Here is a 22,504-nt window from a genome sequence, read left to right as displayed (position 1 = left end):
TGTGTGTGTGTTTTTTTAAAGCAACATTTAAAAATTGGGAGATAGCACATAAAATAGTTTTCTAGTTTTTCTTAAAACATTAAAAAATCAACAGTAGGCTAATATTCCTAAATGGCAACAAGTGGCTAAAGCCATGTAGAAGCTCTTCTTTTAACGAGATACCCTTTTATTTCACTACTGCCTCTTCCTTTTCTCTTTTACTTGTGGATGGCTTTACCTGTCTACCCCGGTAACATCTGAGTTTGCAAACCCTGGAATAAGTATGGGACCATTTGAAAGTCTTTTTTATGCATCAAGGGCTCTTTTATAAAATAAGAATATTACCATACCTCCAGAATAATTTCTAAAAATGATGCAATGAGTTCATTTAAAAAAGCTGTGGTTATCATCAGTCTTTTGGATTAGTTGTAGACTGATAAGATCAGTACTATGAGGATTACAATGAAGGGAATAGGATACATAATTTTCTAGAAGTGTTTCTCCCAGCCTATAGCAACAGTAATTTTCTAACCGGGGCACCACTATAGAAAACAGCATTCCTTGTAGGATTTTATGGGGTATTGCCATGAATTCAGATGGTAAAAGAACCGACACAAAATGAATTGTCAGATGAGAATATGAAGCCTTGGATTTTTCTGACCCAAAGAGAAGAGTCCACTTGCAGAAATGAATGTTTACTAATTTGAGTCTTCCAATGATCAGTGAGTCAGTAGAGCATCCAAAGGACCTTTGGCAGCCTGGTAATCCTCACAGTGATAGAGGGCTTTATCCTCCCTGGAGATCTTTTTTTCTTAAAAGAGCAGTAACTTATTAGGCAGTATTCAATTTTGGGGGTCTTGGGTTCTTTTAATTTGGAAGATAAACCAAAACCTTGAAGTATTTTGACTGGGGTCTTCTGGAGATATTACTATGGTCATAGATAAAAATGGTATCATTACAAAAAAGTATATGGTTATTCAAGTTTCCAAAGAGGAGGTTTGAACTTTTTCTCAGCATATTTTTTTTGTTTGCTATTTATAAATGAAGCTAAATAGTGGGGAGGTTTTTTTTATGTGTCTTTTATTTTATAATGATATTCTATTAACTTTCTTGAATACATTTTGTTAATGGACTTCCGTTATATTTCCTCACTGCCTTAGTTATGAAAATATCATTTCTGTTGCTTACAGTTTGGGTTTTAAACAAAGCAAACACAAAAGTATTTTTCAGTTAAATATTTATTTCTCCTAATTGCTTGATTTGTGGCACAGAAATGGGGCTGATAAAACCAAGGAATAATTCGCCTTTCCGTTGTTGATGATGAGATTTAGAATTCATCTTTAGAGTGGCTTCCCTTTAGTTTCAGAGAATTAACATAGGCTTGCCCATGTTTTGTTTCCCACTGAGTATCTCAGAGAGGTGAAGGAAAATTGGTGTGTCTGTTTGACTAGCCTAGGGCAGGATTGTGGGGAGGATTGAGATTGTTTTTAGGGACTTTTCATCTCTTTGCACTTTCTTCCAATCACACTTTTTCCCTTTTCCAGTGGTGTGATGCTGGCTGTGAGGTCTTACTGATTGGGCTGAAAGGGTATCTATTCCTGGATCCTTTTTCATTTACAAGGACATTTTAAAGAAAGCAGTGATACATTTATGGTATTGGAATTTCAGATATTTTGATTCTTTAGAGGGTTTCTGGTTTTGGTGGGATAATTGTGGGGAACACACATTTTTTGGAGTCTTCAGACCTCATCACACATATCTGCCAGCTCTAATCTCAGAGCCAGCTGTGTCTTGATGAAGGTAGTATAGGGACTGTCAAATGTTAAAAAATTAACATCTTTAAAAGATTCTCTTGAAACCTTAACCTTTGAATTACTCTTGCCTGTGTAAGTTTTTGCCATTTTGTATGGAATATGCGAAGATTTGGTTTGTAATTACAAATATACAAACTAAAAAATAAGTTAACATTTAAAATGGATGGAAGTTATGCTTGTATAAGGGAAGATCTTCAAGTAATATAAGGCAATGATGAATCACCAGAAGAAGCAAAAACTGCAAAACTGCTTGAATGATGGTTAGAGGCTTTTTTCTATGATATATGATTCAGGAGGTTTTGAGTTTTGTTTTTCTTGGAGTATTTCTGAAAATTAGCGTTCATCGTTTTGATCTAATATTGCAGGTCATTAAGTTTACAAAATAATGTTTTATATTTCTGCCTTTAGTAGATAGCTATTTTCTTAAAGCTTAGAAGTTACTAGCTAAATGTTGAATATAAATATTAAACATTTAAAAGTAAATTCAATGAATAGCTCAAAACAAAATTTTAAGTAAATTATACTTTTAAATTTAATGTGCCAGTTATAATTTTGAAAAAATAAGATGTAATAGACATACTTCCCTAAATGCAAGAAATTTAAATAATGCGCAGTTGGTAAAAATGAGTATTACATTTATTTATTTCCCTTTTCAATCTCTGTTGAGCATTACAGAACATCTTACTTTATTTCTTAAACGTTTTTGGAGAGTGTGGGGTTGTGGGAATAATGAGTTTTGGATTAAGGTAGACCTGAATTAATAGCTTGTGAATTTTTTAAAAAAGATTTATTTATTTGAGAGAGAGAGAGAGAGAGATAGCACAGCTGCTGGTGGAAGGGGAGAGGGAGAGAGAGAAAGAATCCTGTAGAGCAGACTCCCCACTGAGTACAGACCCTGACCCTGATGCTTGGCTTAATCCCAAGACCCTGAGATCACGACCTGAAGCAGAAATCACCAGTGGGCCACTTAACAGCCTGAGCCACCCAATCTCCCCTGAATTGATAGCTTGTGAAATTGAGGAGGCTTTTTAACTTTTCAATTTGTGTCCTCATCTATTTTACCTATTTCATGTGGTAAGACAATAAAGTGCTTGGTGCAGTGTCTAATATGTAGTAATCACTTCAGAGTCCCTCCTTGTTTATATGCAAATCAACATGTTTGGTTGTTTGTGGAGAAAGTCGAGGTGGCCTCATCTAAGTGGAGATGCAGTAATGAAGGGGCTTGGTTGATTAGGTATTTAAATGCCAAGCCAAGGAAGTTGTATTTAAAAGATAATAGCCAATAATTAGTTTTAACTACAACAAATATTTATCGAGACATTATGTATGTGATGTGTTGTGAGGTATTGGTATGAATAAAATGGCTCTAACTCAGAAATAATGAAGTCCATGATTTTTGAGGACCAGGGTGACTACAGTGTTCAGGATAACTATGAGAGGGAAGAGGGGGTGAAAGAAGATGAGCAAGAAGGCTGCAGTAATAATTTCTGTGTGAGGTGATACGGTTTTGCACTGACCAATAGAAATGGAGAAAAAGGAGGAAGTAATGAAGCCAAGGGATGTGTAGACAATGTTAACAGATGTTGATGACTAGGTGAATTGATGGAGTGAGTGGGCATGGGATGCGGAAAATGCTAATGTCCCAGAAAAAAACAATAAAATTCTAGATTAGCTTGGTGATTTGGAACGAAAAATTTAATCCTAGTTTAAGGTAAGAAACCTGAGTATTTTATAAATCTTTCTGTGCTAATATTTTTTTTCTGGGTATGGTTAATAAGTGAGTTCTTGATATTTACTGCATTTGTTTTTTAAATATTTGTTTTAGCTATGAATTTGTGAAATATCTTCGACAGCATATATGTAACACTTTGGGGTCTATGATTGAAGAAGAAATGGAAAAATGGACATCTGATCAGAATCAGGCTGAGGAATCTGGCTATGACACAGTTGTACAGCATGTTACTAAAAGAACTCAGGAATCTAAAGAGTGAGTATGTCCACAATAATATTTTAAAGGAATTTTCTCTCAGCAGGGCTTCTTGAAGGCACCCCTACCATGTCCCTTATAGATGGTGAGGATGATTTTTTATTTTTTTAAAGATTTTATTTATTTATTCATAGAGACAAAGGCAGAGGGAGAAGCAGGCTCCATGCAGGGGGCCCGATGTGGGACTCCATCCTGGGTCTCCAGGATCACACCCTGGGCTGCAGGTGGTGCTAAACCACTGCACCACTAGGGCTGCCCAGGATGCTTCTTTCAAACAATGAGTCAGATTGTGCTACTTGAGTCCACTTAACACTGTGAAAGCTGCTCATCTCATTCAGAGTAAAATTCAGAGTAGCTTCTGTAACCTAGAAGGCCCACCGTGAGCCTTCTGTGCCCTCTCCTCCCTCATTTCTTAGCATATTTCCTTTCATACTGCTCCAGCCACACTGGTCTTGTTCTTTCTCAAACAGGCAAGCAAAGCCCTCCCTTAGGGATTTGCAACATATTACTTCTGCTGCCTTAGAATGCCCTTTCCCTAAATATTTGCATGACTTACTCCTTCATTTTTTTTTAATAGACTTTATTTTTTTAGAGCAGTTTTGGGTTGCACATCAGAATTGAGCAGAGTGTACAGAAATTTCTTTCCCACATATCCCTTGTTCCTACATATGCATAGACTTCCCCATTATCAACATTCTCCACCAGACTGGTACATTTGCTTCAACTGAGGAACCTGTGGTTACACGTCATTATTACAGAGAGTCCATAGTTTACATAGGGCTTACTCTTAGTGTTGTGCATTCTGTGGAATTGTATGAATGCACAAATGTATAATGACATGTATCCACAATGATAGTATTACACAAAGTAGTTTTAATGCTCTAAAAATCCTCTGTGCTCTGCCCATTCATTCCTCCCTGTCTAAATCTCTGGTAACCACTAATTCTTTTATTGTCTGTATAGTTTTGCCTTTTCCAGAATATTATATAGTTCGAACCACACAATATGTAACCTTTCACATTGTTTTTTTTGCTTAATAATATGCATTTAAGTTTCCTTCTTGTCTTTTTATGACTTGATAACTCATTTCTTTCTAGTACTAAGTAATAGTCCATTGTCTGGATGTGTCACACATCTTGGTTGCTTCCAAATGGTGGCAGTTATGAATAAAGCTGCCACAAGCATTGTGGGCAGGTTTTTGTGTGGACATATGTTTTCAACTCCTTTGGTAAATAGCAAGGAGCATGATTACTGGATCATATGGTAAGTTTAGTTTTGTAAGAAACTACCAAATTGTCTTCCAAATTTGCCGTACCATTTTGTATTCCCACCAATATTGTATGAGGTTGCTCTACTTACTTACCAGCATTTGATGTCAGTATTCCAGATTTTGGTTGTTGTGTTAGTAGTAATATCTAATAGTAGTGTAGTGATATCTCATTGTTGTTTCAGTTTGTATTTCCCTGATGACATGATGTGGAGCTTCTTTTCATATGCTTATTTGTCATCTTTATATCTTCTTTGGTGAAATATCTGTTAAGATCTTTGGCCCATTTTTTAATCAGGTTGTTTTCTTATTGTTGAGTTTTAATAGTGTGTGTATTTTGGATAATAGTCCTTTATCAGATAAGTCTTTTGCAAATATTTTTTCCTTTTCTCCCAGTCTATGGCTTATCTTTGTATTCTCTTGACAGTGTCTTTTGCAGAGCAGAAATTAATTTTCATTTTAATTAAGTCTAGCTTATCAATTACTTATTTCATGAATCGTGCTCTGATGACATATCTAAAATGCCATCACCCAAACCAGGGTCATCGAGATTTCCTCCTATGTTATCTTCTAAGAACTTTATAGTTTTGCATTATATTCATAGTTAAGTTTGTGATTCATTTGAGTTAATTTTTATGTTGAGTTTAAAGCACATGTCTAAATTGGTTTTTTGGCATGTGGATATCCAGTTGTTCAGCACTATTTATTAAAAAGACCATCTTTATTTTACTGTGTTGCTTTTGCTCCTTTGTTCCACATATTTGTCTATCCTTTTGTGAATATTTCACAATTTAGCTATAAAGCTAAAACTTTAGCTTTATAGTTTCGAAGTCAAGTTTTGCTGTTGAGGAATGTTATTAGTTCTCCAGCTTCATTCTTCTTAAATATTGTGCTAGCTTTTCTTTTTTCTTTTTTTTTTTTTTTTTGCCTCTTTGTATACAGCTAGTTTATATTCACAAAATAATTTCCTGGGATTTTATTTGGGATTGCATTGGATTCACAGATGAAGTTGAGAAGAGTTTACATCTGGACAATATTGAGTATTCTTAATCCATGAACATGGAATGGAATATTTTTCCATTTATTTAGTTCTGTTTTGATTTCCTTCAGTTGAGTTTTACAGTTTTGTTTATACTGATCTCTCTCTCTTTTTGTTTAACATTTTATTTATGTATTCATGAGAGACATGGAGAGAGAGGCAGAGACATAGGAGAGGGAGAAGCAGGCTCCGTGGGGAGCCCAATGCGGGACTTGATCCCAGGACCCCAGGATCATGACCTGAGCCAAAGGCAGATGCTCAACTACTGAGCCACCCAGGTGCTCCTGTACTGATCTTATATGTATTTTGTTGGATTTATACCGAAGTGTCTCATTTTTGCTAATGTAAATAGTATTATGGCTTTAATTCCCAATTCTAAGTAGAATTCTAAGTTCATTGCTGGTATATAGGAAAGTGATTGATTTTTGTGTATTAAACTTGTATCCTGCAACTTTGCTGTAATTGCTTGTTAATTCTAGGAGTTTTATTATCATTTTTTTTTTTCAGATTTTTAGCATAGACGATGTCATTTATTAACAAGGACTTGCTTTTTCCTATCCAATTTGCTTGCTTTTTACTTCCTTTTCTTGTCTTATTACATCAGTTAGGACTTCCAGTAGGATGTTGAAAATCAGTGGTAGGAGGGAATGTCCTTGAGTTGTTCCTGGTGTTCCTTTACTTTTTCTAGGTCTCAGTTCAATGTCACCTTATCAGAGAGACCTTCTCTGACCTTTGTATGTAGAACAGTAGCCTGTCCCTTTTACTTTTTCTCCTTTTTCCTTGGTTTATTTTTCCTTTTCATGTTTTGTTATTGATTAATATGAGATGATATATGTATTTGCTTATTTTCTGCTTATTTTATTTCCCCACTAGAATGTAAGCTCTATAAAAGTAGATAATTTTATTTTTTCCATTTCTGTGCCCTTAATGGCTTGAAAAATGCCTGGCACATTTTAGGTACTTAATAGGTATTTGTTGGATGCATTAATGATACTGTCTCTTGCCAGTATAATCAAATTTATTTTACTGATGTTTGACATGATTTCGACTTTAGCAATAAATAGTTTTTTCTTTTCCCTCATTGTATAGTAATCACCTATTTAATAGAAACTACTATATGTTAGGTTTTAGGTCTTGGGGCTCTAATGTTAAATAAGATGCTTCCTACCCTTGAATAATCTAATCCATAGTGTTTTTAGGAGTTTGACATTACACTGAAAAATAAATTCAAAATAGATAACTTCAATATAGTATAAATGTCATGATATATGCAAAAGATCACATGGAAATATACAGGAAGATGTTAGAATATATACTAAACAGCTATAACAAAGAAACAACAAAATGTAGTGGCTCAAAGAAAGCACATTTTTTTCCCTCCTTATACAATACTTCAGAAGTACGTGAGTGCAGGATAGGTAGGTGGATCTGTCCAGTGAATTTATCTAGGGACCCCAGGTTCTTTGTACTTCATTGTTCCATTGTATCCTGGGGCAGAAGCTAGTCAACTTTTTCTTTAAAGCGCTATGTAATAAATATTTTAGGCTTTGCAAGCTGTTGTAGTAATAATACAGCCATACACAATATGTGAGTGAGAATGTACCTGTGTTCTGATTAACCTTTACAAAAACAAAGGATAGGTTAGGTCCCGAGTATGGATTTTACCAACCTCTCTTCTTATTATTCCCTTCACCTGCATAGTCGTAGCAGCTATACTAACTCTACAACTAGGTTTCAACATGGACAAGAGAAGGGAGAATAGGAAAGCAGGATTCTTTATTCACTCACTTTCCATTGGCTAAAACTTGGTCACATGCTTATCTACAATGGAGACTGAGAGGTTTAATGCTGAGCTGATGACCGTGTCCTCACAGTGATAACTTTGGGTAGGAGTATTAGGAGTATTAACCTAACATTAGGTGCAAGAGGGGGGAGGATGGATACTGGAGACGAACCCTCTCATTAGGGCTCATTCACAGTTGGACAGTAATTAGAAAACTAAAAAAAATAAGTATGTTATTTGTGAGCTCAGTTTTTGTTAAATTAATTTTAAGTCCATAAATTTTTCAGATATCAGTACTAGAAAATACTTTGGCAATAATTTGTTCTAAGGTCCTTAATTTACAGGCTCAGAGAGGCAAATTAAGGGATTTTCCCAGAGTGATACAGTTGTTTGATATTGGAATCCAGCGTAGAGCCTGTCTTTCTCTGAGTTCCCTTTTGGGGGTACTTTCAGTGAATGTTGCCCCATAAGAATTCTTATATTGTTTTTTCTGCAGTTGCTTTTTATAATTACTTGTGTTTTTGACTCCCTGCTAATCTATATGGATTCCTAAGGGCAGGAGCTGTGTGGCTGTACATGTATGACTTTCAACCCTTTACAAGTGCTCTCCATGTATATTGCTTATTGCTTGCCTGCCTTTCTGGCCTTACAGAAGATGAGAACAATATAGCTTCTGTTTGATTTGATGTTTTAAAAACTGCCTTTTAACTAAAGAGGTCATGAGGCTCAAAGTTGGCCAGGTGAATGGAAACCCTTAAATGGAAGCCAAGTGGATATCATAGACATTAGGGAGGTACTTGGGTTCTTGAACAGTGGGACAGCATGACAGAAAATACCTAACTGTCACTCAAAGTATAATTTAATACAGAACAGTAACTGAGAAGAAAGAAATTTGAAAGCTTCCTTTTCACATTTAAGCTCAGCTACTTGGATATTCCATGTTTTAATGTTTCAATCCTTGGCATAATTGATAATTTGAAGGTCTGTTTTTTTTTTTTCTTTACCTGTAGCATGAAATGTGACACAACAGAAGACTTGAGGGCTATAAGGGGCAGGATTGGGGGGAGTAATTTTCGAGTTTCTCTTGAATTCATACTTATTCTTGGGGGTACTTGGGTAGCTCACTTGCTTAGGCGTCTGCCTTTGGCTCAGGTCTCAATTCTGGGATCCTGGGATTGAGTCCCACATTGGGCTCTCTGAGTGCTCAGTGGGGAGCCTGCTCCTCCCTCTCCCTATGCCTGCCACTCTGCCTACTTGTGCTCCCTCTGTCAAATAAATAAATAAAATCTTAAAAAAAATTCATGCTTATTCTTGTAGCTCCGTTCTTTAGCTTCCAATTCTTCCAATTCCGTTCTTTAGCTTCCAATTAAAAATTGCTATCTGAAGCTAAGTGGCAATAACTTTTTTTACTCTAATAAAAATTTTACAGAATTTTTATTCATAGTAAAGTCTTTTAAATTTGGATCCCACAAATTTAATTTTGGTAATGATTTGGGTATATGACATTTCCTTCATTCTATTCTCTGGACTTGAATATATGTGATGTGTCTAGGGACCTTTGGCATTGTGTTTTTCCATGCTGGGTCATCATGATTGCCTTTTACTGCAGTTCGAAGGCAGGTATTGAAGCTTGGAATATGGCTCATCTTTCCAGTATTACAAAAATTGGATTATGTACTTGAACTTATGTTACCTATTGTATTTCAAAACATTAAGTCTGATTTATTTTTATTTTATTTTTTTTAAAAAGATTTTTATTTATTTATTTGAGAGAGAATGAGAGAGGAAGAGATCATGAGCAGGGGGGAAGGGTAGAGGGAGAAGCAAACTTCCTGCTGAGCAGGCAGGTCGATGCAGAACTTGATTCCAGGACCTTGGGATTATAACCTAAGCTGAAGGCAGATGCCCAATGGACTGAGCCACCCACGTGCCCAAATATGATTTATTTTTAAGTGCTTAAACTCTTTATGATTGGACAGGATCACTTTCCTTTTGTGACAAGTTACTGTATTATTTAAATAAATATGTTACTGAACAATGCAATAGTGTACACCTATTAATAAATTAATAAAGTTCAAACCACTAAGATATATTAAGTAAAAGCCATGCAGATTAGGATTTCTTATTTATTGATTTTAAGGAAAAAAGCTAACATCATATTCATCTTTGGATAATTACAAATAATCTATTTCTGGCAGTACTCTTAAATTTATTCTAAAAGGAGTATTAAAATATTTTATTAATCAGAAAATGAAAGCATTTTCATGCTAAGAGCAAAGTTTTCTATGGGACTGTTAGGATTTTTTTTTTAATCTCTGGGTAAGCCATTTAATTTTCTTGTGTTTTAGTTCATCCACATGTAAAAATTAAAGCAATAATAATTACCTCACAAAGCTGTTAAATGTCTTGAGTGTTTGTCTTCTGCTTTGTGAGTTGTAGATGAAAGATTGTAAGTTGTGCAGTTTTTTTTTCTTTTGTGTGTGTGTGATGCTTTAGAAATTAGTATTGATGATTAGGCATTAGTACCTCTATTAACAGTATTTTAATCATAATTAGAAATTATTTTCTTAAACATTTTAATTTTTAAAAAGATTTTATTAACTTATTTGAGAGAGAGAGAGAAAGAGAGAGAGAGAGAGACACACAACATGAGCAGGGTGAGGGGCACGCTGACTTCCACCGCGCAGAGAGCTAGACGTGGGGCTCTATCCCAGGATCCTGAGATCATGATTCCAGCCTAAATCAAGAATCAGATGCTCAACCTACTGGGCCACCACGTCTCCCCTTTTTGATATTTCTTAAAATAGAGGTTTACTGGTGGGAGAATTCATTTGTAGGGTTTGTCATCTATTCCTCATATATGTAACTACTCACCATGTAGATTTTCATTATTAATTGATGTGGCTTTTATTCACTACCTCTTAGAACTTTTTCTTATTTTCACTTGGAATATTGAGTAAGTCTTAATGGTCTTCATGCATTTGTTTTGTTTTTTTCCAAACTGCAGTAGCTATTTTGAGGTCTAGTTCATTTGACTCTTGATATTGGGGGTTTGGCTTTTTTGTTTTTCAAATTTTAAAAATTATTATTGGGGCACCCCCTGCTCAATGGAGCATGCAAATCTTGATTTTGGGTTTGTGAGTTTGGGCCCCTCATTGGGTGGAGAAATTACTCGTTTAAAAAAGATAAAAGTAAAAATTATTATTCTTATCTCTTTCTGTGGACAGTTTGCTGATACTTTTTGTGGAAGAATTCATGTTGGTGTTTTCAAAAAGGTCAGGAGGAAACATGTCTAAAATGGAATGTACAGATTTTCTGTGAATTTTAATTACCCTTAATCTAACCCTATATACATCATTGAGATTTTACCTTTATATTCATTATTTAATTACCGTATTGTCAATTTTTTTCCTGAGATCTTTTTTAAAGATTATTTATTTATATATTCATGAAAGACACATAGAGAGGCAGAGACATAGGCAGAGAGAGAAACGGGCTCCCTGTGAGGATGGGGGACTTGATCCCCAGACCCAGGATCACGCCCTGAGCTGAAGGCAGATAGATGCTCAACTGCTGAGCCACCCAGGCATCCTGACCATATGGTCAATTTTAAGAGGAAAGGACTTTATGTTGTTTACATGGCTATACGTAACTGCAAAGGAATCTGGGGGTTATAGTTTAGGCCTGTCCAGCTATAATCCAATTACTGTCGAAGAAGAGAACAGGTTTTGATGGTTAGCTCTTGATTGCTACCAGGGCATTGTTATGCTTCCCTGTTTCTTGCTACTGTGAATGTGTAGAGGAGAAAGCTAGAGTCCTCCGTCTCAGTTATCCTGTCTCCTTCGCCATTTAGTCTGATGAGTGACCTAGGGTTCCTTCTTGCTCTTTATATCCTCTTACCTTAAACTTGGATCCTCCCTGGACTTTTTCTCACTTCTATAGAAGTTCTCTTCTGTATGTGTTTTCCTCCTGTATTGATTCTAACTATTACCATCTTCTTGTAATATTTAGTGTTTTCTCACAATTTCTGGTGCTTTAAAAATACATACATAAATTATGTATTAAACTTGCTTCTAGATATATATTGCACAAATTATATATTGCTAAATCATATTAAATATATGAGAATATATTTTAAGTCATATAGAATTATATATATTTAATAATATATAATGTATAACATATAATTTAAAATATATTTTAAAATGCCTTTAAACTTTAAAATCTCAGTCTCCTATTTCTATCTAAATCCTCAAGCATGGTTTTGTTGTTTTTATGATAGTAACTTACCTATCCTTCCTTTTATTTATGGAGTTAAAATGACCCATTTACCAAAATATAAAGAAAGGGAATTTTCTGTGCTTATTTTCCTGATGTATTTTTATTACAACATGATAATAAATATATGTATTATGCTTTATATTTACAAAGAACTTTCAGATACCTACTCTTGCTGTGGCTATGTGAAATAGGTTAGCTAGATTATATATTTTTTTTATCTCATTTTATAATTGAGGAAAATTAAACTTATTTATGGTGACAAAGCTGGTAGGTAGTCAGGATTTTTTTTTTTTTTTTAATTTATGAGAGACACAGAGAGTAAGAGAGAGAGAGGCAGAGACACAGGCAGAGGCAGAAGCAGGCTCCATGCAGGGAGCCTGATGTGGGACTCAATCCCGGGACTCCAGGATCACACCCTGGGCTGAAGGCGGCACTAAACTGCTGAGCCACCTGGGCTGCCCAGTAGTCAGGATTTTAATACAACTTTTCTGATTCCAAATTTAATACTTTATTCTAGTATGTTTATTTAAATATAGACATTTCAATGGTCCAGGTCACCTAGTCCTTATTTGTAAAACAAAAGAGTACATTAGATTTTTTTTTTTTTTATAGTTTCATTTAGCTCTAAAATTCTATTTCTAAGGTTAATATGGATGCTGGAGAGTTTGCACTTAATAAGTGGAGAACTTTATAAGTTCTTTTTGAGACTTTTATTTATTACTTTTATTTATTATTTTTTAAGATTTTATTTATTTTAGACAGAGCGAGTATGCTCACATACACACACATAGGTGAATTGGAGAGGAGTGAAGGGAAAGAGAGAGAATCTTAAGCAGGCTCGAAGGGTTTGATCTCAGGACCTGGAGATTATGACCTGAGCCAAAATCAAGAGTTGGATGTGTAACCAACTGAGTCACCCAGGCACCTCTCTTTCTAAGATTTAGATCCATGGAAGTAAAAGGGATTTAGAAGCTGTCTGGTTCAAATTCTTACCAATTTCAAGAATCCCTTCTTAACATCTCTGACAATGGGTTCTTTAGCGTCTCTTGTAAAGGGCCCACTGATAGCTTAACTCTTATTTAGGTCTTAGTGGTGGCTATAGGTGCCTATAGAGATCAAATATAGGCAGAGGAGAAATGAAGGAAAGGAATCGAGGAAGGGAGGAGAATAGAGAAAGAAGTAGAAATAAAGCAAGGACTAAAGGACTTGCCAGACAGACTATTCTGGTTAAATATGATATTAGCAGTTGGCTGTTGCTGAGTACTGGTGTCCATGCCGTTGGAACATCTTGCTTTATACTGTGTTAATTTTACTACTTTGGTTCATGTAATCAGATGAAGAAGCCTGGGAAATCACACACATTTTAGAATCCTAATTAATATTTATTCCTGTTGTGTGAATTCCATTGTGCCATTGTTTTTTAAGAAAACCTGACATAGGAACAGCTGGGTGGCTCAGTGGTTGAGCATTTGTCTTCCTGAGCAGGGAGCTTGCCTCTCCCTCTGCTTATGTCTCTGCCTTTCTCTCTGTGTCTCTCATAAAAAATTAAAAAGAAAGCCCAAAACTGACATATTTTTTTCTCTTTGGAATTGTGCTCTTAAAGGAACTTTACAGAAAAAAAATAAGGTAGTTCAATTTAGCTGAGTGTTTTAATTTGTGCTAATATTCTTATTCTTACCAAGACTGCTTTGAATTTAAAGATACAAAGAAATGATGCATTCCCTGAAGAATATCATGATGGTAGTGGTGGAATCTATGATTAACAAGTTTGAAGAAGATGAGATACGAAATCAAGAGAGGCAAAAAAAAATTCAGAAGGAGAAAAGCAACAACAGTTACTGCACAGATAATTGCTCTGATAGTGATTCATCATTCAATCAGGTGTGTTGTTTCATTTTAATTTATGTCTTGAAATGGCATTTAATAATCAGTAACTTCAATACATTCTTTGTTAGCCAGATTTTTTCTGCTTTCCAGTTTTAAGATTCAGAAGAAAAATAATAAAATTACCTAATCTTAAAAATTGAGTACATGAAATAATATCTTCTAGAATCATATGTTTAGTGATTACATTATATCTGAGACCAATCTTAATGAGGTATGAAAATAAACTAATTGATTTTTTTAATAATGCTTGAAACATCTGCTTAAGCTTTAAACAAAGCATCTTATTCCTGATTGATTTTTATTAATCAAAGTTTATATTACAGATGAAATATGGAAATAAAACATTTTCCTTATCTTCTAAGATGAAAGTCACTGTGAATTGTTAGTTTTAAAACATTAAGCTTCTTTGTAATATCAAAGATTTGAGGTTTTACATTTTTTCTTTCCAGGTTATTAGAATCCTTGTCATTTGGCTAGAGCAGAGCTAGCAGAAAGGCCACTGGTTTGATTAGTCCCAGTAGAAGACAAAAGAGACTAGTTAGACTAGAGCCTTAAATGCATGTACCATCAACTTCCCCACAGAAACTTCCAGGCCAAGTGGAGTCTGACCTTTGTGTGAATCCTACCTGATATTTTTAATGAAACATTTCATCTAATTAATGCTAACGTGAGGACATAGCTGTAACAGATGCCAAATACCAAAAAGGGATTTGGGGAGTTTGGGTGAAATGTGAAAAAGTCACACATACTGATCATAGTTGAGACTGCACTTTTGAGGGAAATATGTTTGGAAGTTGTTAAAGCAGAACTTAAAATTTGCTTTGCTCAGGAGAGATTGTGCTAAGTTTAGAATTTTACAAGTCAGGTTTATTTTCTACCCTTGATCTTAGCCAAAAGGCTGAGAGCGATTGAGGTTTATTTTTTGATGTGATGGGGAGGAAATGGGAAAGACTGAATTTCTTTCACCTTGTGGACCTTAATATTTCCTGTTGGATATACTCTTTAGAAGAAGCTGGGTTACAGAGATTTTAGTTTAGTTTTACTCAGTAGGTTTATGGAACTGCTTCAGATCAAAGAAGGCCTGGAAAAACATACTGTAGGACTCTGGGTACTTACAGGATTATACTTTATTTATTTGATGAACCATCCATTTACATTGAAATTGAACAATAAGAGGAAAAAAATGGAGCATTGTTCCTTGTTTTAAAAAGTCCAAGTATTCAGACCGAAAACATTTTAGATTTTCACTCAATTCTATTTCTTGGTATTTCTCCTTGGAATGTGCTCAGAAATTATTTGCTTAACTTATCCTTTAACATAAGTAAATATGTTTTAAAAACTTCCTTTAGAAGTATCTACCTATATTGATATCACCAGCAGATTTGTCTTGTGTTACTTTACAAATAAAGTTGGCAGATACTACTCCCCTCAGGAATTTTCAATCTAAGAAATATCTAGAACAGTTGAAAAATCGTAACAAATATGTATTACACGGAAAACACTATCTACTTTTTCCAATTAAAGAAGTTATTAGTTGGTTGCTATGGAAATTTATGTCAGTCCACTGATGCACAGTAACACACAAAAAGACCTTAAAAAAAATAGGTAGCCTTTGGGGAAGGCATTAGGTTCATTCTGATGTCTACTGTAACAAAAAATTTTCATTGCTTGAATAACATTTTTAAAGATAGTATATACTATGTTTAAGAAGATACTGAATATAATTAATAATTAAATGATAAATAATTAAAGGGTAGTAGATTAATGAGGCTACTCCAATCAGATACCTATTAAAAACTATGCTTTTTTAAAAAAATTAATTTATTTATTTTAGAGAGAAAGAGCACATGAACACAAGTGGGAGGGGCAGATGGAGAGGGAGCCCAGCCGACTGCGGCTCAGTGTCACAACCCTGAGATCATAAACTGAGCCTAACCCAAGATTTGGACACCCCCAGGCTATGCTTTTCTAATATGCATTTTAATCTGGGAGAACAGGCAAATATGAATTTGAGGAATTTCAACTCTTTGGTTATCTATTTACCTAACATATATGTACTGGGTATATACTATGTGTAATAGTTTATGATAAGCACTGCCAAAGTGAAAAGATTAATCAGGTATATATTCTTCAAGGAGCTTACTTGAGATTGTGAAGATGTTATGTACATAAATAACAGAGTTGTAAGGTAGAAATAATGCATCCTGGGAAATCTAAAGAAGAGTCTTTATAACTAAGAATATCAAAGAGCTATAGAGGAAAGTATTTCAAACAAGGAATAAAGCAGCGAGGAATGTGGCCTATTGGGTAACCTGAATAGTTTGTTTATGTGAAGGGTTAGAACAAAGAGTTGGTGGGGAGTAAATTGGAAGGGTAGGTTAAGGCCAAATTATGGGGCAGAGATTAGACCTTAGTTATTGTTCCTAGCTATAAAATTTTAGTGCCTGGTACATTAATTACATAATAGGTATCTGAAAGACAGTATGATGCCAAATAAATATATGAGAAATAAATTAATGCATTTAAAAGCTAAATTGGATTGTTTTGCAAGAAAAGAGCAATCATTTTAGGTTTCTGAACAGAAAAAGTGTGTTGAGGAGTTTTAACTGATAATTGTGTACAGAGGGCAGGAGCACGTGAGAAAGCAGTCGTAGGGAGAGAACTTAGAAGGCTATTTTAATAGTTGAAGTAAGAAGAAAGCCTGAACAAGGAGGCTTTGTAGGAATAAAAAGAGACTAATGTGAGAATTATTACAGAGGTATGACATTAAACTTGAGTATTGAAGTGTTTTGGGGTGAGTAGAGCAGAGTGGAATAGGGTCAGAAGTCTAGCAGTGGTTTCAAGCTGAGGTGGTAGGAAGACCATGGTGTCATAAGCCATGCTTGGGATTAGGGAGGAAGGTTAGGCGTGGAGAAGAATATGGGGAGGTCCTTTTTTTTTTTTTTTTTTAAAGATTTTGAATATCAGATACCAGTAAGGTATTCCAGTGGTGTAACAAGTGGTTTCAAATGCAGGATTCACTTGGTAGAAAGGTTAGGACCACCAAAATAGGTGAGACCTTAGGAAATACATTTTCAGAGGGCCAGGAGAGACTAAAGGATGGATCAGAAAAGAAGGTACCAAACCACAGTGCACTGGGTAGGAACTTAAGACGGGGATGAATTTCAAGGTGGAAGTGATGGTTAACTAGCTGTAATGAAGGATAGAGAGAAGTCAGTCCTGAAGACTAAGAAAAGATCTTTGAATTTGATTAAGAGTTTACCAGGATAATATTGGGGGGGAGGGAAGAGGAGGTAAGTTGAAGGATCATCATGTTGATTAGCCTTAATCATTTTTGTGAAATAAAAGGTAAAACCATTTTTAGAGAGTAAGAGTTGCTTGCCTAGAGTATTGCACACGAGATTAGAAAACAAAGGCTTTTGTCACAGTGAATGTTTAAGTAAATGAATGTTGTTAAAAGTTATGTAATACTTTTTTTTTTTTTTTTTTTTTTTTTGCGGGGGCAGATCATTTTAATCATCTCATGGTACTTAGAAATCCAAATGTGTTCAATGCAAAACAACCTAAACAGCAACAGTACATATAAAGCTCACATTAAGGATAGCAATTTACTGGGGTACCTGGGTGGCTCAGTCAGTTAAGCATCCGATTCTTTTTTTTTTTTTTTTTTTTAGCATTCAATTTTTTTTTTTTTAGCATCCGATTCTTTTTTTTTTTTAAATAAATTTATTTTTTATTGGTGTTCAATTTGCCAACATATAGAATAACACCCAGTGCTCATCCCTTCAAGTTTTTTTGACGGGTGCTTTGACATCATATTAGTTGCTTCACCAAATATGAACTTGCTGTAGTTGAGAATGTTCAAACAATGTCTGGCTCCCCATTTATCAGAGTTGTTATAGAGTATGCCTCAGTATTGGAAAAGAGGCTGGATTAGAATGGAATCTATAGAAATCAATGAATTACATCTTTAAATTGCTTGATTTTGAATAGCTAGTTGGTAGGTAGAGTCAGTTATTTTATATTTTCTCATAAAAAATTTCCTGAGAAACAGGAAATTTACTTCAAACTTAAAGATTTTATAACAACAAAGCAAAAGGCTTTGTAATTTTCCCCATTTAATTCTTACCCATTTAATCCTTCCCAGTGATACTGGGAGGTAGATGTGAAAACTGAGGATGAGGTTAAAGACTCCAGGGCCACATAACTAGTTAAGATTGACTCGGGGATTGAAACTTTATCTATCCAATTAAGATTCATGTCCTTGACATTATGCTTATTTTTTAGTAAGTTGGATGGCAAGACATTTTAGACCTAGATAAGATCTGGTAAATGTCATGATAGCAGCAGAAGGATCAGAAGAAATCAAGTTTATAAGAGAGGCAAAAGGGCCAGGCTAAAGGGGGGAGAAAAAGCTTGTCTAGCAATGGTGCCTTGGTTTAAGGTTTCAGCAGTGAAGTATGGGGTAGTTGGAGTTAAAATATGTGGAACTTGAGGATTCTCATATGTGACTTACTGATGTTGGGTATAGGACATAAGGGAAAGTAAAAACCAAGATTGACTCCTATTTTTGATCTAAGTAAACAATCTGGATGTGGAGTAGTGTCATTTAGGAGGATGAGGAAGTTTGAGGGAGGAGCAGGTTTGGAATAAAATCAAGAATTCTGTCTTGGACATATTAAGTTTGAGATGCCTACTAGACATCCAAATGGAAATGTTGAAAGGATAATTATATATAACTTTGGAGATGAAGTGGCTGATGGAGATTTGAGTCATCATGATGTACTTAAAGAACTAGATGAGAACACCTCAGGAAAGAGTATAGGTAATAAAGATGTGGATGGGAATCTTAGTTCTGATAGCTGGGTGACTTGGAGCAGTTATTTAACCTCAGTTTTCATATTTCCATATTTCAGCCCTTGTGAATAAAGATCATATAGGGGTTGTTACATAAAAGGAATAAATGACAGCTATTGTTTTAATGGAAGTTTTATTTTTAGATGATTATTTTAGATATTAGTCATATTTAAATTGCCTTTAGCAAGAAAAAGACCCTTTCCTTTTCCAAAGTAGCTTATGGTGTGCTATAAACTTTTTTCTAGATGGAAGCTTTCATCTCGAGAGTTTTTCACCAAAAAGGAGGCATGGAGAAAGACTAAGGAAAAGTACAGAAAAGAAAAAGGGACACAAATGTTCAAGCAGCATCATAGCCATGCCTAACTAGGGTACCATTAGTGCTTTCTTGTTTTATCTTACTGTTTCAGCTCACATTTCTGGGTATAAAACATCTTGGCTTTACATCTTTTGAATCTTACAGTGTACTACACATTGCAGTTGCTCAGCAAATAATAATCATTTTCATATACATGAAGTATGCTGTTCTCCTGAGACATTCAGCTCCCATATAAATGCCTTGGGAAACAAATTCTAAGTTTTCTGCCAAATCAGAATAGATTGCTCCCTTTTCTTGCTCCGAATGCATTTTGCGCTTGGAATTATATTAAAAAATAATTTATAGCAGTACTTCTAAAAAAGTCTTCTAAATGAATGTTCTGTCAATTGTGTTACAGAGTTACAAATTTTGTCAAGGAAAATTACAATTGATTTTAGACCAGTTGGATCCCGGGCAACCTAAAGAGGTAAGTTTAGAGGATAGCTGTCAAGTTCAGTCACGTGCATATATTTATAATATATTAGGTTCTCATCAGTAGCAGCTGACTGTTTCTCTTGAAGATCGGCCTTTATTATCATGGTGCTCCTAGACTGGCATCCCTGCTAGACTTTCCAGTCTTGAAAGGTCACAGAGTAAGGGAGGCTGTCAGAGCATTCTGTCAGAGCATTCTCCTGGTTTGTAGGAGAAAATTTTAATGTCTAGTTTCAGTTTTGAAGGGATAAAGTTTTTTTTTTAATTTTTATTTATTTATTTTTTTAAAAATTTTTATTTATTTATGATAGTCACACAGAGAGAGAAAGAGAGGCAGAGACATAGACAGAGGGAGAAGCAGGCTCCATGCACCGGGAGCCCGACGTGGGATTCGATCCCGGGTCTCTAGGATCGCGCCCTGGGCCAAAGGCAGGCGCCAGACCGCTGCGCCACCCAGGGATCCCTTTTTTTTTTTTTTTTTAAGATTTTATTTATTTATTCATGAAAGACAAGAGAGAGAGACAGAGACCTAGGCAGAGGGAGAAGCAGGGTCCCAGCAGGAGACTGATGCAGGACTCGATCCCAGGACCCCGGGATCACGACCTGAGCCAAAGGCAGACGCTCAACCACTGAGCCACCCAGGTGCCCCTGAAGGGATAAAGTTATAAACAGTTGTCCCCCATACTGTTCTTTCACTGTTGCTTTAGTGATTTCCTTGAAGAAATACGATCTTCATTTAATGTTCTTTCTGCTTCTGGAAAATGTGAGCAACTTCGACATGTGTGTTTGTTTATTAGGAAAAGATTTTAAAGAAGCACTTCTATTGAATCATGCCTGTTTATATTTTAAGATTATGTAAATTACTGATTATCAAGTTCTTATTTCATTAAGTGAGTCTGAAATAGAAAATAGGATTTTAAGTACCTAAGACTTTGTGCCTATTTTGCCAATTAGTTTCAGTTTTTGAAATGATTTTTGACTTTTCATTTTAAACTAAATGAATAGTTATGATTCACTCCCACAGGTTTGTTTTTATCAAAGAATAACTTTTAGCATTTCACATTCTGATTTATTTTCTAGGTTCTTAGTAAATATTTCAAAAGATATTAGAAATGGGACTTGACTTTTATATGATGACAATCTTACTGTCTTCAGTTTAGGTGGATGACTTGGAAATCTATACTTGCTCAGAAACCTACATTCTTTTTTTTTTTTTTGTTAATATTTTATTTATTTATTCATGAGAGACAGAGAGAGAGGCAGAGACAAAAGCAGAGGGAGAAGCAGGCTCCATGCAGGGAGCCTGATGTGGGACTCGATCCTGGGACTCCAGGATCATGCTCTGGGCCAAAGGCGGGTGCTCAAGCACTGAGCCACACAGGTGTCCCAGAAACCTAAATTCTTAATGGGATTTGTCTTAAAAATTAACTGAGAAGGAGAAATTACTTAATGTTTCTGAAATCTCTCCATAGTCCCCCAGTCCCTATCACAAATATAGTTATATTTAGAAGTTCTTTCATATGAATATATAGACACTTTCAAGTGCATGTGTATTCTTTTTCACCTGAAACTTGATACCCTGATTTAGAAGGTCTCATTTCCTAAGGTCTTATATTCTCCTGTGTCTCCTCTCCTCTCCTGTCCCCCACCTCTTGCCCTTTTTAAACCACTAGGTTTCAGTTATTTCAACTGGAGAAACAACCAGATTTTGAGAAACAGGTTGGAATCAGTGTTATTACTCACTAGTCAGAGAGTGGTGCGGGAGAAGCCTTGTTGCATTCATGATTGGAATAGAGCTATTTTTCACTGTCTTTGGGTCATACTATTTTAAGTGAATTCTGATTCGATCTTGCAAAGAATGATTAAGAAGTAAGCTTTCTGTGAAAATAAAGACATTCAATTTTTCATCGCACTGTTAACTTTTTCTACTTCCGTGATTAGGTCAGAAAATATGGTGTAACATCAAAAAGTAGTCCAAATTAATTATTTTGTTAGAATTGTTCCTATATTCTGGAATGGGAATCCTTCACCAGGCTATTTTAAAAATTAAGGCTCTCAAACTATAGGACCACCTATAGGTGCTTGCTTAAATAGGAAAGATATGTGGGACAAAGCCATTGGAAAACTTTGCCCGGTGATTTGGATTTGGCCACCATCCTCCTTCCTCTTTCACTTAGACATGTGATCTAGAATCTCCAACAGTGAGGTTTTAGTTTTTGCTTTATGTAAAATAACAACGTATTTTTTTCTGGATAACATTTAGTTTAAAAAAATGAGTTCTCAAAAATTGTTTTATAAAAGGACTTCTGATTTTTGTCAGTTGGCTCTTTAGAGCAATCATCTAGACTGTTTTCATTGTTTAATATTTGGGGTATTTTTGATATTCTAGTGGCTGAGTATTAATAAACATTTTTTAAATTATAGGTGAGATATGAAGCCTTGCAAACCTTATGTTCAGCTCCGCCATCTGATGTTTTGAACTGTGAAAATTGGACTACACTCTGTGAAAAATTGACAATGTCTCTTTCAGATCCTGATCCTGTGTTTAGTGTAAGGAAAATGCTTAAAGAAATAGATTTTTTTAAAAAAATTTTTTTCCCACCATTCTATAAGAAACTGAATGATTTTCTTTAATAGTAGCTCTAATATTCGTGGAATTTCAATCCTAGCTTTTGACTTGTGAAGATTTTCTTTAAAGGTATTAACTTGTTATTTCATGGTTAGATTCCCAGTGTCACACTTCACTGCCAAATAAGAGTAGACTGTTACATTGTACCTTGTTTTATCTTGTAAAGGGATATCCAAGTATTTGTGTCTTGTTTT

At 35.1% G+C, this 22,504-nt stretch overlaps 1 protein-coding gene across 5 annotated transcripts in view; it reads left to right on the top strand.

Annotated features, from left to right (window-relative positions):
• Window positions 1–22,504, top strand: part of TBC1D32 (TBC1 domain family member 32) — a 209,004-nt gene that overhangs the window by 6,155 nt on the left and 180,345 nt on the right. For 3 of the 5 annotated variants that reach the window (XR_003126426.3, XM_049115029.1, XM_025422882.3), the window contains exons 3-6: window positions 3,619–3,780; window positions 13,851–14,031; window positions 19,608–19,676; window positions 22,106–22,231. Coding sequence is in view for 4 of the 5 variants with exons in the window: in XM_049115029.1 (XP_048970986.1) it covers window positions 3,619–3,780; window positions 13,851–14,031; window positions 19,608–19,676; window positions 22,106–22,231 (538 nt within the window). In the remaining variant the exon portion in view is untranslated. Of the gene's footprint in view, window positions 1–3,618; window positions 3,781–13,850; window positions 14,032–19,193; window positions 19,263–19,607; window positions 19,677–22,105; window positions 22,232–22,504 lie in introns of those variants that run through there. The other 2 variants (XM_025422883.3, XM_025422887.3) reach the window with 2 other exon arrangements.

The sequence above is a fragment of the Canis lupus genome, chromosome 1 (genome assembly GCF_003254725.2).
Source record: "Canis lupus dingo isolate Sandy chromosome 1, ASM325472v2, whole genome shotgun sequence".
Lineage (NCBI taxonomy): Eukaryota > Metazoa > Chordata > Mammalia > Carnivora > Canidae > Canis > Canis lupus.
Note: the sequence above shows the minus strand (reverse complement) of the source record. Positions and strands in the feature narration are given on the sequence as shown.